Source organism: Rhinopithecus roxellana, chromosome 14 (genome assembly GCF_007565055.1).
Source record: "Rhinopithecus roxellana isolate Shanxi Qingling chromosome 14, ASM756505v1, whole genome shotgun sequence".
Lineage (NCBI taxonomy): Eukaryota > Metazoa > Chordata > Mammalia > Primates > Cercopithecidae > Rhinopithecus > Rhinopithecus roxellana.
The window spans coordinates 12,269,007-12,282,358 of NC_044562.1; the positions used below are offsets into that span (position 1 = coordinate 12,269,007).

Genomic DNA, 13,352 nt, shown 5'->3' on the forward strand with positions numbered 1-13,352 from the left:
AAAGTTTTTTTTTTTTTTTTTTTTACAAGAAATGTCTATAGCTGGCCAGGCGTGGTGGCTCATGCCTGTAATCCCAGCATTTTGGGAGGCCGAGGCGGGTGGATCACTTGAGGTCAGGAGTTCAAGACCAGCCTGGCCAACATGGTGAAATCCTGTCTCTGATAATACAAAAATCAGCTGGGCATGGTGGCGCATGCCTGTAATCCCAGGTACTTGGGAGACTGAGGCAGAAGAATCATTTGAACCAGGGAGGTGGAGGTTGTAGTGAGCAGACTGTGCTACTGCAGTCTAGCCTGGGTACCACTGAGTGAGACTCCATCTCTAAACAAATAAATAAGGGGGGTGGCAGGTGGTTGTTCAGGGAAAAATACTCAGTTCATCTTGCCATGTACATGTACGTGTTTGAATGCACATGCCCCTTAAGATCAAACACAACAGACTTATGTCTTCACATGGAGAACTTTATGTGATGCTTTCCCAGGGGAAACCAGATGGATGTCCAGATCCAAAGTTCGAGAGATGGTTCAAATAGGGCATTATTGAACAAATACATACTAAATCTTCTATGCACCATGAACAATTCTAGAGATCTAATCTGCTCTTTACATGTACTTAAAACCAACTCTATTTTGCATCAGAATACCTAGCCCAATATCATATTAAAGACTTAAAAAATTATAGATGAAAGAATGCTTAGTGGCAATGAATTAAAAAAAATTTTTTTTTGAGTGACAATTTTATTCAAGTTCTATGGTACATGTGCACAACGTGCAGGTTACATACGTATGCATGTGCCATGTTGCTGTGCTGCACCCATTAACTCATCATTTACATTAGGTGCATCTCCTAATGCTATCCCTGTGTTCCCTCCACCTCACAACAGGCCCCGGTGTGTGATGTTCCCCATCCTATGTCCATGTGTTCTCATTGTTCAATTCCCACCTATGAGTGAGAACATGTGGTGTTTGGTTTTCTGTCCTTGTGATAGTTTGCTCAGAATGATGGTTTCCAGCTTCATCCATGTCCCTACAAAGGACATGAACTCATCCTTTTTTATGGCTGCATAGTATTCTATGGTGTGTATGTGCCACATTTTTTTTTTTTTTTGAGATGAAGTTTCACCCTTGTTGCCCAGGCTGGAGTGCAATGGCGGGATCTCGGCTCACCGCAACCTCCGCCTCCTGGGTTCAAGTGATTCTCCTGCCTCAGCCTCCTGAGTAGCTGGGATTACAGACATGCACCACCACCCCGGCTAATTTTGTATTTTTAGTAGAGACAGGGTTTCTCCATGTTGGTCAGGCTGGTCTTGAACTCACGACCTCAGGTAATCCACCTGCCTCGGCCTCCCAAAGTGCTGGGATTACAGGTGTGAGCCACAGTGCCCGGCAGGTGCCACATTGTCTTAATCCAGTCTGTCACTGATGGATATTTGGGTTGGTCCCAAGTCTTTGCTATTGTGAATAGTCCCGCACTAAACATACATGTGCGTGTGTCTTTATAGCAGCATGATTTATAATCCTTTGGGTACATACCCAGTAATGGGATGGCTGGGTCAAAGGGTATTTCTAGTTCTAGATCCTTGAGGAATAACCACACTGTCTTCCACAATGGTTGAACTAGTTTACAGACCCACCAACAGTGTAAAAGTGTTCCTGTTTCTCCACATCCTCTCTAGCACCTGTTTCCTGACTTTTTAATGATTGCCATTCTAACTGGTGTCTGTTTTTTGAGATGGAGTTTCACTCTTGTGGCCCCGCCTGTAGTGCAATGGCGCGATCTTGACTCGCTGTAACTTCCGACTCTTGGGTTCAAGCAATTCTCCTGCCTCAGCCTCCCGAGTAGCTGGGATTATAGGCATCCGCCACCATGGCTGGCTAATTTTATATTTTTAGAAGAGATGGGGTTTCTCCATGTTGGTGAGGCTGGTCTTGAACTCCTGACCTCAGCTGATCTGCCCACCTCAGCCCCCCAAAGTGCTGGGATTACAGGTGTGCGCCACTGTGCCCAGCTTTTTTTTTTTTTTTTTTTTCAAGAGACAGGGTCTTGCTCTGTCACTCTGGCTGGAGTGCAATGGTGCAACCACAGGTCATTGTAGCCTCAAACTCCTGGGCTCAGTGATCCTTCCACCTCAGTCTCCTAAATAGGTGGGACTACAGGAATGCGTTGCCATGCCCAGCTCATTTTTTTTTTTTTTTTTTTTTTTTTTTGAGACAGAGTCTTGCTCTGTCACCAGGCTGGAGTGCAGTGACGCGATCTTGGCCCACTGCAACCTCCACCTCCTGGGTTCAAGTGATTCTCCTGCCTCAGCCTCCCAGGTAGCTGGGACTACAGGTATGCGCCACCACGCCCACCTAATTTTTGTGTTTTTAGTAGAGACGGGGTTTCACCATGCTGGCCAGGATGCTCTTAATCTCTTGACCTTATCATCCACCTGCCTCGGCCTCCCAAAGTACTGGGATTACAGGTGTGAGTCACCATGCCCAGCCTCATTTTAAAAATTTTTTGTAGAGAGGGGCTCTCATCATGTTGCCCAGGCTGATCTCCAACTCCTGGCCTTAAATGATTCTCCTGCCTCAGCCTCCCAAAGAGATGGGATAACAGGCATGAGCTACGACATCTGAAAGCAATGTTTTTAATTAATCTGAATTTGCTAATGAAGGGGAAAATTTACTATTTTTTTCCCCAATGACTCCCAAGTCCTACTCGCAAACAAATCGTAGAAAAAAAGTTTAATTGCTGGTTATTGTTTGAATCTTGAAATACAATTCCTCACTGATGATACTGGTATAAAATGGTGGCTATTAATGCTAGCACAACCAAAACTAACATAACATTATTGGTAAACATGAGTCATTTTTGAATCTCGATTAAAATCTGAACACATAAAACAAACCTGTGCTAACACTGGAACTGCCTTCTCACTCTACATATAAACTTCCAGCTTTAACCATTTCATGTTGAAATCTAAAGCATCCCCATGAGTTAAATGTCCCTGACAAACCAGGTAGGTAGACAAACAAGATTGGTGGTCTTTAACTGCTGGTGACAGAAAACGCTGCAGTTTAGAACTTAAACCTGCAGTTAGTGGTCAACTTTCTAGCCAGGCAGAGTAAACTAAGGATAGCTATGAAACATCAAAAGAAAACTAGAGGCCAGGACAAAGAGGCAGTGTCAGCCAACCCAGCGCAAGCTGGTATGCACCCCTGTATATCAGCCAAGGGCAGGCAATCCAAAATTACAGACTGCTTTTCTTAACTTGACCAAACAGTGTATTTTTCCTCTGAAAATCTTGTCAAAGGTTGCATTTCATTGCACCTAGTAAAATACAAAGTCCACTCTCATAAAAATATTCTATTTTTCAGAAGAAATATAATACACTGAAAATCACTGATTGCTTTTTCTTCGTCTTTTTTTCCGTGAATGTGTAGGTGTTTGAGTCTCTTGTATTTCTTCTTTTACACAGGATATGGGCTGTTTGAAAACTATTTCATTATCTTTATCATCATCATTCAGTTCAGCCACTTCAGATTTTCTCCTCTCCAAAAATGTTGGTGTACAAACTGGTGTGGGGCCCTGGATTCAACAAGTAAAGATTATAATACAGAAATGTAGACCAAGATTATCACTTAACCCAAAAATATCACCTCTCCTCTATTTTTACAAGTTGTGCGCCCCATTATTTTAGGTCTGTTTCCATCTTTTGGTGATACCATTGTAAAGAATAAAGAACTCAGATGCTTATCAAACTTAGTACAGAAATTCACAATTAACAAATATAGCATGTTCCATTACAAGGTTTTAGGCAGAAAACTGCTAAATCAACAATAAAGATCTACCAAATGTCACAATATTTAATTTGAAATCTTAAAATGAGAGTAGCAGAAACTACTTTTCCTTCTTCAAATTATTTCTATAATATCTGGTACCCAGAATATTGAAAACCATTTTACCTGGCTATCCACAGTCTTCTCAAGAGTCTCAGGAGTACCTAAAACTTTTTTCTTCTTCTTACGTAAAACCTTAAAATGAATTTTAAAAGATATCAATTTGAATACTGATCAGCTATGGTAGTCTTGAATGTTTTCCTATTTATCCTTCTCTAATATCTTACATGTAAAATGATAAAAAAAACATTTTACCTGGCCTTTTGTAGACGTCTGACGATTAGTTTTTGAAATACTTTCCGTTTTCTGTAAAATCTTTAATAAAGAAGTTATAAATTGACAATCTCATATCTTTTCTTTCTCAACTTAGCATTAAATCCTTATATATATTATTAATAAATCCTCCCTAAATGACAGAGTATTTCAGTTTAAAAATCAAAACTCATAAATATAGTGAATTATCTCAAGTAAAGGGCAAAACTAGGAAAAACCCAGCAGAGGAACTGACAGAGCTGCAGAGGTTGAAGGGAAGGCCAAAACCTGGAGCTCATTGATTCACAGAATCCTGAATTCAGGAGGGTGGAAGCAAGAAGAATGGGCAAAGGCAGGCCACCCCATCTCCACTCAGTCACAAACAGGGCACAGGAAAAGCAGTGCTGGCATGCCTCTTACCAAATTTCACTGTCTCAGTTCCCAAATGGTTCACAAGAGCACCAGGGCCTAAGGCCGTGGTGAAATGTTCTAATACTATTAAAGAAAGACAACATTTGGAATTTGGGCAAAAAGTTAACCACCGAGAATTGAGCCAAAGGAGAATAACAGTCATCTAGTTTCTGGATAAGGTTAAAAACCTAGTAAATTGGCTGGCCCAGTGGCTCACACCTATAATCGCAGCACTTTGGGAGGCCAAGGTGGGTGGATCATGAGGTCAGGAGTTCGAGACCAGGGTGGCTAACATGGTGAAACTCCGTTGCTACTAAAAAAATACAAAAAATGAGCTGGGTGTGGTGGTGTGCACCTGTAGTCCCAGCTACTCAGGGGGCTGAGGCAGGAGAATCGCTTGAACCCGGGAGGCGGAGGTTGCAGTGAGCCAAGATAGCGCCACTGCACTGCAGCCTGGGCAACAGAGGGAGACTGTCTCAAAAAAAAAAAGAAAAGAATAAGACCCTTACCTATACTAGCCATACCATAATGAGCTTCATTCTTGATCTATAATAAAAGACACAGCTCTCCTTATTGTGACAGATGGACGAAAGGTTCAGTGTTTTGGTATTTACTTATAGCATACAGTAAACCAAAGACTTCATTCTGGCAGTGTCACCTCTGAATGACAATCTTTTTCTTTTTTTAGATATGGTCTTGCTCTATTGCTGAGGCTGGAGTGCAATGGTACAATCACAGCTCACTGCAAACTTTAAATCCTAGGCTCAGGAGATCCTCTTGCCTCAGCCTCCTGAGTAGCAAGGACTACAGGCACACATTACCTCAGTTAGCTAATAAATGGCAATCTAAGAGTATTATAGTTTTCAGTTAAATAGTGGGTTTACTTCAGTAACTTAAAAAACAGATTATGTAAGTTAAACAAATCAGATTATCTCCTTAAAAGAAGTTTCCTCTTCTAGCCGGACATGGTGGCTCACTCCTGTAATCCTAGTCCTTTAGGAGGCCAAGGCGGGTGGATCACCCGAGGTCGGGAGTTCGAGACCAGCCTGGCCAACATGGTGAAATCCTGTCTCTACTAAAAATGCAAAAAGTAGCTGCGTGTGGAGGTGGGCACCTGTAATTCCAGCCACTTGGGAGGCTGAGACAGGCGAATCACTTGAACCTGGGAGGAGTTTGCAGTGAGCCAAGATTGTGCCACTGCGCTCCAGCCTGGGCAACAGAGACTCTGTCTCAAACAACAACAACAAAAAACAACTTTCCTCTTCTGTATAATGGAAATAACAGAATCTGGTCTCATGTTTTAGGAAGAACCTACAATGGAATGTTTCAAAAGTTTAGTCAGGCCAGGCATGGTGGCTCACACCTGTAATCTCAGCACTTTTGGAGGCGAGGTGGACGGATCACCTGAGGTCAAGAGTTTGAGACCTGACTGATCAACATGGTGAAATCCCATTTCTACTAAAAATACAAAAAATTAGCCAGGTGTGGTGGCACGCACCTATAATCTCAGCTACTTGTGAGGGTTAGGCAGGAGAATCGATTGAACCTGGGAGGTGGAGGTTGCAGTGAGCTGAGATTGTGCCACTGCACTCCAGCCTGGGCAATAGAGCAAGACTCTGTCTTAAAAAAAACAAAAAAAAGTTTAGTCAAAAAACTGGCTGGCCACAGTGGCTCACGCCTATAATCCCAACCCTTTGGGAGGCTGAGGTGGGTGGATCACCTGAGGTCAGGAGTTCGAGACCAGCCTGGCCAACATGGAGAAACCCTGTCTCTACTCAAAATGTAAAAATTAGCCAGGCATGGTGGTGTGCACCTGTAATCCCAGCTACTTGGGAGGCTACAGGCAGGAGAATCGCTTGAACCCAGGATGTGGAGGTTACAGTGAGCCAAGATTGTGATAAGCACTACGCTAGGTCCTTTACAAGGTACAAAGTCGCCCCCTCCCCTCCCCACAACAAACCACAAAAAAGATGTCATGAATATTTACCAAGGAAGGAAAATCATAATCAATTCCTTTTTTAGCTAATTTCTTCCTGAGTAATCTTTCTTTCTTTTTAAATCGCTCCTCCATCCGTAGCTTTTGTGTTAGCGTCCGATTCCGATTATACCGTTTCACTGATGGATGTGATGGCTGCTTAAATGGAATATTCCAGTCTTTAAAGAGTTCTTTATGTACTTTTTCAGGTGGCATAAAATGACCTATTTTTAAAAAGAAAAAAACATAAAAAGTTTCAACCAAATGGTAGGAAAGAGATTTTAATGTTAACTTTAGAATCTCCCCAGTGCCATTCCTCACATAACAAAATGATGTGGCTGGGTACAGTGGCTTACACCTGTAATCCCAGCTTCTCTCACAGCAACGGGAAGTGAATAGCGAGACACTACCTGGTCAGCCTCATCAGCTGTGAACTTAGGTACCTAAGACGACCACATGCTACCATGGGCACAGGGAAGCCAGAAACTTCGCTTTGGCTCCCAAGGGCAGCAGGATCTGGACAGGGATTCTCTCTGTACCCTATGGACTGCAAGGTAGGGGCTGCGCTGGCTCCTTTCTGCAGGGTAGGGACTGTGCTAGCTCCTTTCTGTAGGACGAACCTGCACTGGCTGCTTCCTGCAAGACGAACTACTCATCTGGTGCTATCGCTCCTCCGCTCCCTCTGGCTTCTCTCATGTGGAAGAGCTGCAGCCACTGCCATTTAGACAGATTTTGCAATGCGATTCCTGACCTTTGATGCTGTCCCCACTGCCCTCATGATAAATTCTGAACTGGCTGACTTAGAAGGCCCTCAGTAACCTGACCTGAAGCCTCTTCGTGCTCCTTCATCTCTTGCTACTTTTCCTCACATTCTCTCACAGCCGAATGGTTAGGCACCTTTGGTTTGGCATTCACTGTCCCTCAGCCAGGAATAGTCTGTCTTCACTCCTGTCCCCTTCACCTGGCTGGTTCCTGTTTAGTCTTCAGGTTTCAATGTCAATGCTACTTCCTCAGAGAAGCCTTTCACAGCCCATAAGGATGGGTCAGCTGCTCCTCCCGTGTGTCCCCAAGGTAACTTGTCCAGTTCCATTGAGGGTAAAAACAGCTCTCAGGCTGGGAGAGTTTAAAATTCCAATTAGAATCTGCCTGCAACATACACTGAAGTCCTTGCACCATTCTGTAAGAGTCATCCCAGAGATGAAGTGGCATGTCCAGGCAGCTGGGCAAGCCGCCCTTCCCACCACAGTCACCCACCAGGACCAGGCACCCAGGCAACCCTGCAGTAAGACAGGAGCACTTACACTCCAGGAGCCTTTCACCAAACAGGTAGTTGTTCATTGTTTCAGCAACTATCTTGGCAACATCCTCAGACTCAAACTCCACAAATGCATAGCCTTTGCTATTTCCAGTCTGCAACAGAGAATTCGCCACAAAAAGTAGAATAATCAAATTTGAATGCATCATCAAATTCCTAAAATGCCATTATTTTAAATAATGTATATTAGCCCCTTATCAAATATTACCACACGCTTAATTCTAACTTCAATTCACATATTCTGGGGACTGTTATGGGAAAAAGAAAAGATGCAAGAATCTGGACGCACAGCTGATTTTGTGGTATTCTTGGGATTTTGGTTACATGTGATAAATACACAGTTCCTATGGCTGGAATTTATTCAGTAACAACACCCCATGGTATAAAAAAAGTCTTCAACTTAAAAGCCACATGGCTTAACAGTGGGAATCAGGAGGCTCATTTCTAGCACCAGTTGTGTCAGTAACAAGCAACTTGGACACTTCCACAACTGAGTCTCAGCTTAATTATCTTCAACAGGTGGATTCCTGGAAAAATTTAAATCCCTCAAAATCCATTTATAATCTCAACACTCAAAAGGGAGGGGAAGGCCAGGCGTAGTGACTCACGCCTGTAATCCTAGCACTTTGGGAGGCTGAGGAGGGTGGATCACCTGAGGTCAGCAGTTCAAGACCAGCCTGGTCAACATGGTGAAACCCCATCTCTACTAAAAATACAAAAAATTCACTTTGGGAGGCCGAGGCGGTCTGGGGTTCGAGATCAGCCTGGCCAACACAGTGAAACACCGTCTCTACTAAAGATACAAAAAATTAGCTGGGCATGGTGACATGCACCTGTAATCCCAGCTACTCAGGAGGCGTAGCTGGGAGAATCGCTTGAACCCGAGAGGCGGAGGTTGTAGTGAGCTGAGATCGTGCTACTGCACTCCAGCCTGGGCGACAGAGCAAGACTCCATCTCAAAAAAGAAAAACTAGGCCAAGCTAGGTGGTTCATGCCTATAATCCCAGCACTTTGGGAGGCCGAGGTGGGTGGATCACCTGAGGTCAGGAGTTCGAGACCAGCCTGGCCAAAATGGTGAAACCCTGTCTCTACTAAAAATACAAAAATTAGGCCAGGTACAGTGGCTCACAACTGTAATCCCTGCACTTTGGGAGGCTGAGGCGGGAGGATCACCTGAGGTCAGGAATTCAAAACCATCCTGACCAATATGGTGAAACCCCATGTCTACTAAATATACAAAAATTAGCTGGGGGTGGTGGCGTGCGCCTATAATCCCAGCTATTCAGGAGACTGAGGCAGGAGAATCGCTTGAACCCAAGAGGCTGAGGGCACAGTGAGCCAAGATTGTGCCACTGCACTCCAGCCTGGGCAACAGAGTGAGACTCCGTTTTGGGGAAAAAAAAAAAAGGCCAGCACGGTGGCTCACGCTTGTAACTCCAGCACTTTGGGAGGCCAAGGCGAGCGGATCATGAGGTCAGGAAATCGAGACCATCCTGGCTCACACAGTGACACCCCCTTTCTACTAAAAAAATACAAATTAGCCGGGTGTGGTGGCGGGCGCCTGTGGTCCCAGCTACTTGGGAGGCTGAGGCAGGAGAATGGCATGAACCCGGGAGGCAGAGCTTGCAGTGAGCCAAGATCACGCCACTGCACTCCAGCCTGGGTGATGGAGCAAGACTCTGTCTCAAAAAAAAAAAAAGAAAAAGTTAGCCAGGCATAGTGGCGGGCACCTATAATCCCAGCTAGTCTGGAGACTGGAGCAGGAGAATCGCTTGAACCTGGGAGGCACAGGTCACAGTCAGCTGAGGAACTGCGCCACTGCACTCCAGCCCAGGCGACAGAGCGAGACTCCATCTCAAACAAAACAAAACAACAACCAAAAAACCCCTGAATAGAATGAAATAGAAAATCAGCAAATCACACAAAACAAGTTTAAATATTGTCTCATTTGGCTTTTATTTCAGTTATGCTTACATGCATGTTTATGTGTGCTGGTTTGTGCTATAAAACTTTTGAAAACCCTCATCTTCTCTGTGATGGTAAAAACTTACTTCTTATTGTGAGCCAGTCTGCAAAATGCTCTTCTAGAAAAATCTGCTTATACCTGCACAAAGATTGTTCCTAGCAGCTTCATGTAAAGTTAAAAATAGTAAAAAACATAATGTTCAGGCTAGGCACAGTGGCTCACACTTGTAATTTCAGCACCTTGGGAGGCCGAGGTGGGCGGATCACCTGAGGTCAGGAGTTTGAGACCAGCCTGGCCAAAACATGGTGAAACACTGTTTCTACTGAAAATATAAAAATTAGCCAGGTGCAGTGGCCAGTACCTGTAATCTCAGCCACTTAGGAGGATGAGGCAGGAGAACCACTTGAATCTGGGAGGCGGAGGTTGCAGTGAGCCGAGATCGTCCCACTGCACTACAGCTGCCTGGTGACAAGAGTGAGATTGTCTCAAGAAAAAAAAAAACTCAAAACAAAACCTAACGTTCAATAGGAGCGTGGATAAACCTTAGTTACCTAAGTAACGAGCAATGATAACAAAGGCACTAGAGTTACATGGATAAAGCTCAGATTATTGAGTAAAAAAATTCAGCTGAAGAATGATACAAATAATATAATTTTAAAATAATACTATATGTACATTTATATATGTACACATATGTATTGTAGCACATATATATAGATATAGTAAAAACTTATAAACATATATAGCAATGAAAACTGAATTTGTGGCCAGGAGCGATGGCTCACGCCTGTAATCCCAACACTCTGGGTGGCTGAGGTGGGAGGATCACAAGGTCAGGAGTTCGAGAACAGCCTGGCCAACTAATGAAACCCGTCTCTACTAAAAACACACACAAAAAAGTAGCCAGGTGTGGTGGCAGGTGCCTGTAATCCCAGCTACTTGGGAGGGTGAAGCAAGGAGAATCTCTTGAACCTGGGAGGCGGAGGTTGCAGTGAGCTGAGATCGCACCACTGCACTCCAGCCCGGGTGACAGTGCAAGCCTCTGTCTCAAAAAAAAGAAAACAGAATTTGTGAATTTAATTCCCTAAAGGAGAAGGTGAAGAGCACTGGGAAGGGTACAAAAGGGACCTCAATTCTACCTATAATCTGTATCTTTAGGACAACTAACAGATGATGGATGCACACCATATCCCCTAGATGCTAAATCAAATACGTGCCTATGGCTACAACCAAAGTTTATGTGCGGGGAAAGAAAATAAAGCAGGTCACTCTTGTACTGAAACAAGCTACGTACAGCTTTTTCTCATCAGAAGGCATGACACTACAGTAATTATACTTGGTGTTTATTGTGTGCCAAGGACTTTATATTCAATATTTCATTTAACCTTTGACTAAATACTCCCAGGAAGTTTTACTCATATTTAACAGATCACAAAACTGAAGCATGGTAAGGTCATATCACTCTAGTAAAGCGTACAGCCTGGCCCTAAACCTCGGCAGTCCAACTCCAGAGTCTTCATCTCTAACTATCCACTATATAAACCTTTGCTACTTTAAGGATGCTTGTACCGGAGACTAATACAAAAAGATGTATAAACCTGGGCCTCATACTGAAGTTCATTTACCAGGACTGTTAATTTAATGTAAGGATTTGGAGAAATGTAAAAAACAAACTTTTACAATAATATTGATTTTGCTCCAGTGGCTCTTTCAGATTCTAAACCTCCACTCTCCTTTTTGGATTGAAATCTGATAAGCAATAACGTGTATGTGAACGTGCTCTTTAATGTCAAGAATCATACACATTTGAAAAACAAAACATCAAATCCAACTTTAAAAATCTTACCCTTTTACTTCTGGACAGTCTGAACCGTGTCACAGTGCCAAACTGGGAGAAATATGAAAAGATCTGGGTTTCGTTAAGTAGGTTAGGTAGGTGGCGCACATAGACTACTCCAGGAGTAAGTTGTTCTTGTTTTTTTCGCTGAAGACATAAAGACCAGGTAAATTAAATATTTTTTAAAATAAGAAAATCACATTGTAACAAAACTTACAAAACCCCTAGCCCTAGGCCCAAGAACCTACTCTGCATTTCCACTTACCACAGTAGTAATTAAAGAAGTGGCTGTTTAGTGTCTCTCTCCCCACAAAGGCCATGGTCAAGCAGTAATTAACTATCCTTCCAGCCTGGCATCCCAGCACCCAGTATAATATTAGTGCTCAATAACTATGTCAATCAACGGATAAGCAAAGACATCTTTGAACAAGCCATTTTAGATCTTCTGCCCAGAGAACTCTACATAAATATAGCCTTCAATTTTGTATGCATACTACTGTTTACTCGCACTTCATCGGAAAATTTTCGAGACGCTTGTTAACTCTCACAATACAGATTAGCCTTTCAGCGTCTCAACCATCATACTCTTACCTCTGCAACAAGAACTTCTAAGTTTTCCTGTGTATTTTATGCTAAAAACCACAGAAAGTATAAGCGATGTCAGGGTCTCTAGTCAGCAAGCGGAACCTGGCAACTACTCTATTTTAGTAACTCCCAGATCACAACCCGGCATACCAACCTCCCGAATGTGTTAAGTCTGGGACCCCCACTTTCGGGGGGAAACGCGGCAGCGTGACAGGTCTAACCCGGAGATAACCTGTGGTATGGGAACCTATTCCCTACAGCTGGTTCCCTCCACTGCTTCCCTCACCCCAATACTTCCCCCTTACCCTCCACATGAAGGCTCCAAGGCCTCAGCGGCCAAACCTCTCCATCATTTACCGACCAGCGTAAACCCTTTAGTCTCAGAAACCGTGGCCTGCATGCTTAAGAGGTGGGTCCCTGATTCGGTCAAATCCGCTAGGGATACTCTGGAGGTAATGAAGGCGTGCGCGAAGGCAAGGGGAGTTCGGGCGGGGAACCGCGCAACCCCAGATACCCCCTAGACCCTGTTCATCGCCCCCGCTCGCAGCCTGGACCAGGGTGCCTGCTCACCTGGGTTATGCGCTTGCGAACCTGCGCCACCTCCTTTTGAAACTCGGCATCTTCCTGCGGGTTAAGCGACAGCATCGGCCCAGCTGGGCCAGAAAGACCCGCCATGCCAAAAGCGACCAACACTAACTCCACGCGGCGCTCCCGGAAACGACTGGCTCCCAGCTCCCCTGAGGCGGAAGTAGAGGCAGGACAAGGGCGTGGCGAGGCGCGGAGGCGAGGCGTGGCGAGGGGTGGGGAGGGCCATGAGTCGCTCGCGGGGTTGGAGCAGGAGTTGTACGGAGAAGCGGGGGTGGGGCACGGGGCGCGGGACCTGGGACTGGGCATAAATTGTGCCGCGGTGCGAGGGCGGGGCACGAGGCCTGGCGAGGGGTGGGGAGAGGCATGAGTCGCGCGGAGGCGCGGCACCAGGCGTGAGTTGCGCCCAGGAGCGGGTGGGGAACTGGGCGGGGCGGGGCCGGGGGGGGGGGGGGGGGAGAGGTAACGGGGCGGGGGGGGGAGCGGGAACGGGCGGGGCGGGGAGAGGGAAGGGGAGGGGGCGAGAGGGAAACGGGGCGGGG

The 13,352-nt window shown here is 45.0% G+C and overlaps 1 protein-coding gene across 1 annotated transcript; it reads right to left on the reverse strand.

Moving 5' to 3' along the window:
* Positions 1 to 2,651: 2,651 nt before the first annotated feature.
* On the reverse strand, positions 2,652 to 13,079 carry NIFK (nucleolar protein interacting with the FHA domain of MKI67). The gene is made up of 7 exons (XM_010367501.2): positions 12,796 to 13,079; positions 11,650 to 11,787; positions 7,824 to 7,932; positions 6,535 to 6,746; positions 4,140 to 4,199; positions 3,951 to 4,019; positions 2,652 to 3,573 (listed from the first exon to the last, which is right to left on the reverse strand). Exons 1-7 carry the CDS (start codon positions 12,898 to 12,900, stop codon positions 3,385 to 3,387), a joined length of 882 nt encoding a protein of 293 aa, XP_010365803.1. The 5' UTR covers positions 12,901 to 13,079; the 3' UTR covers positions 2,652 to 3,384.
* Positions 13,080 to 13,352: the final 273 nt, after the last annotated feature.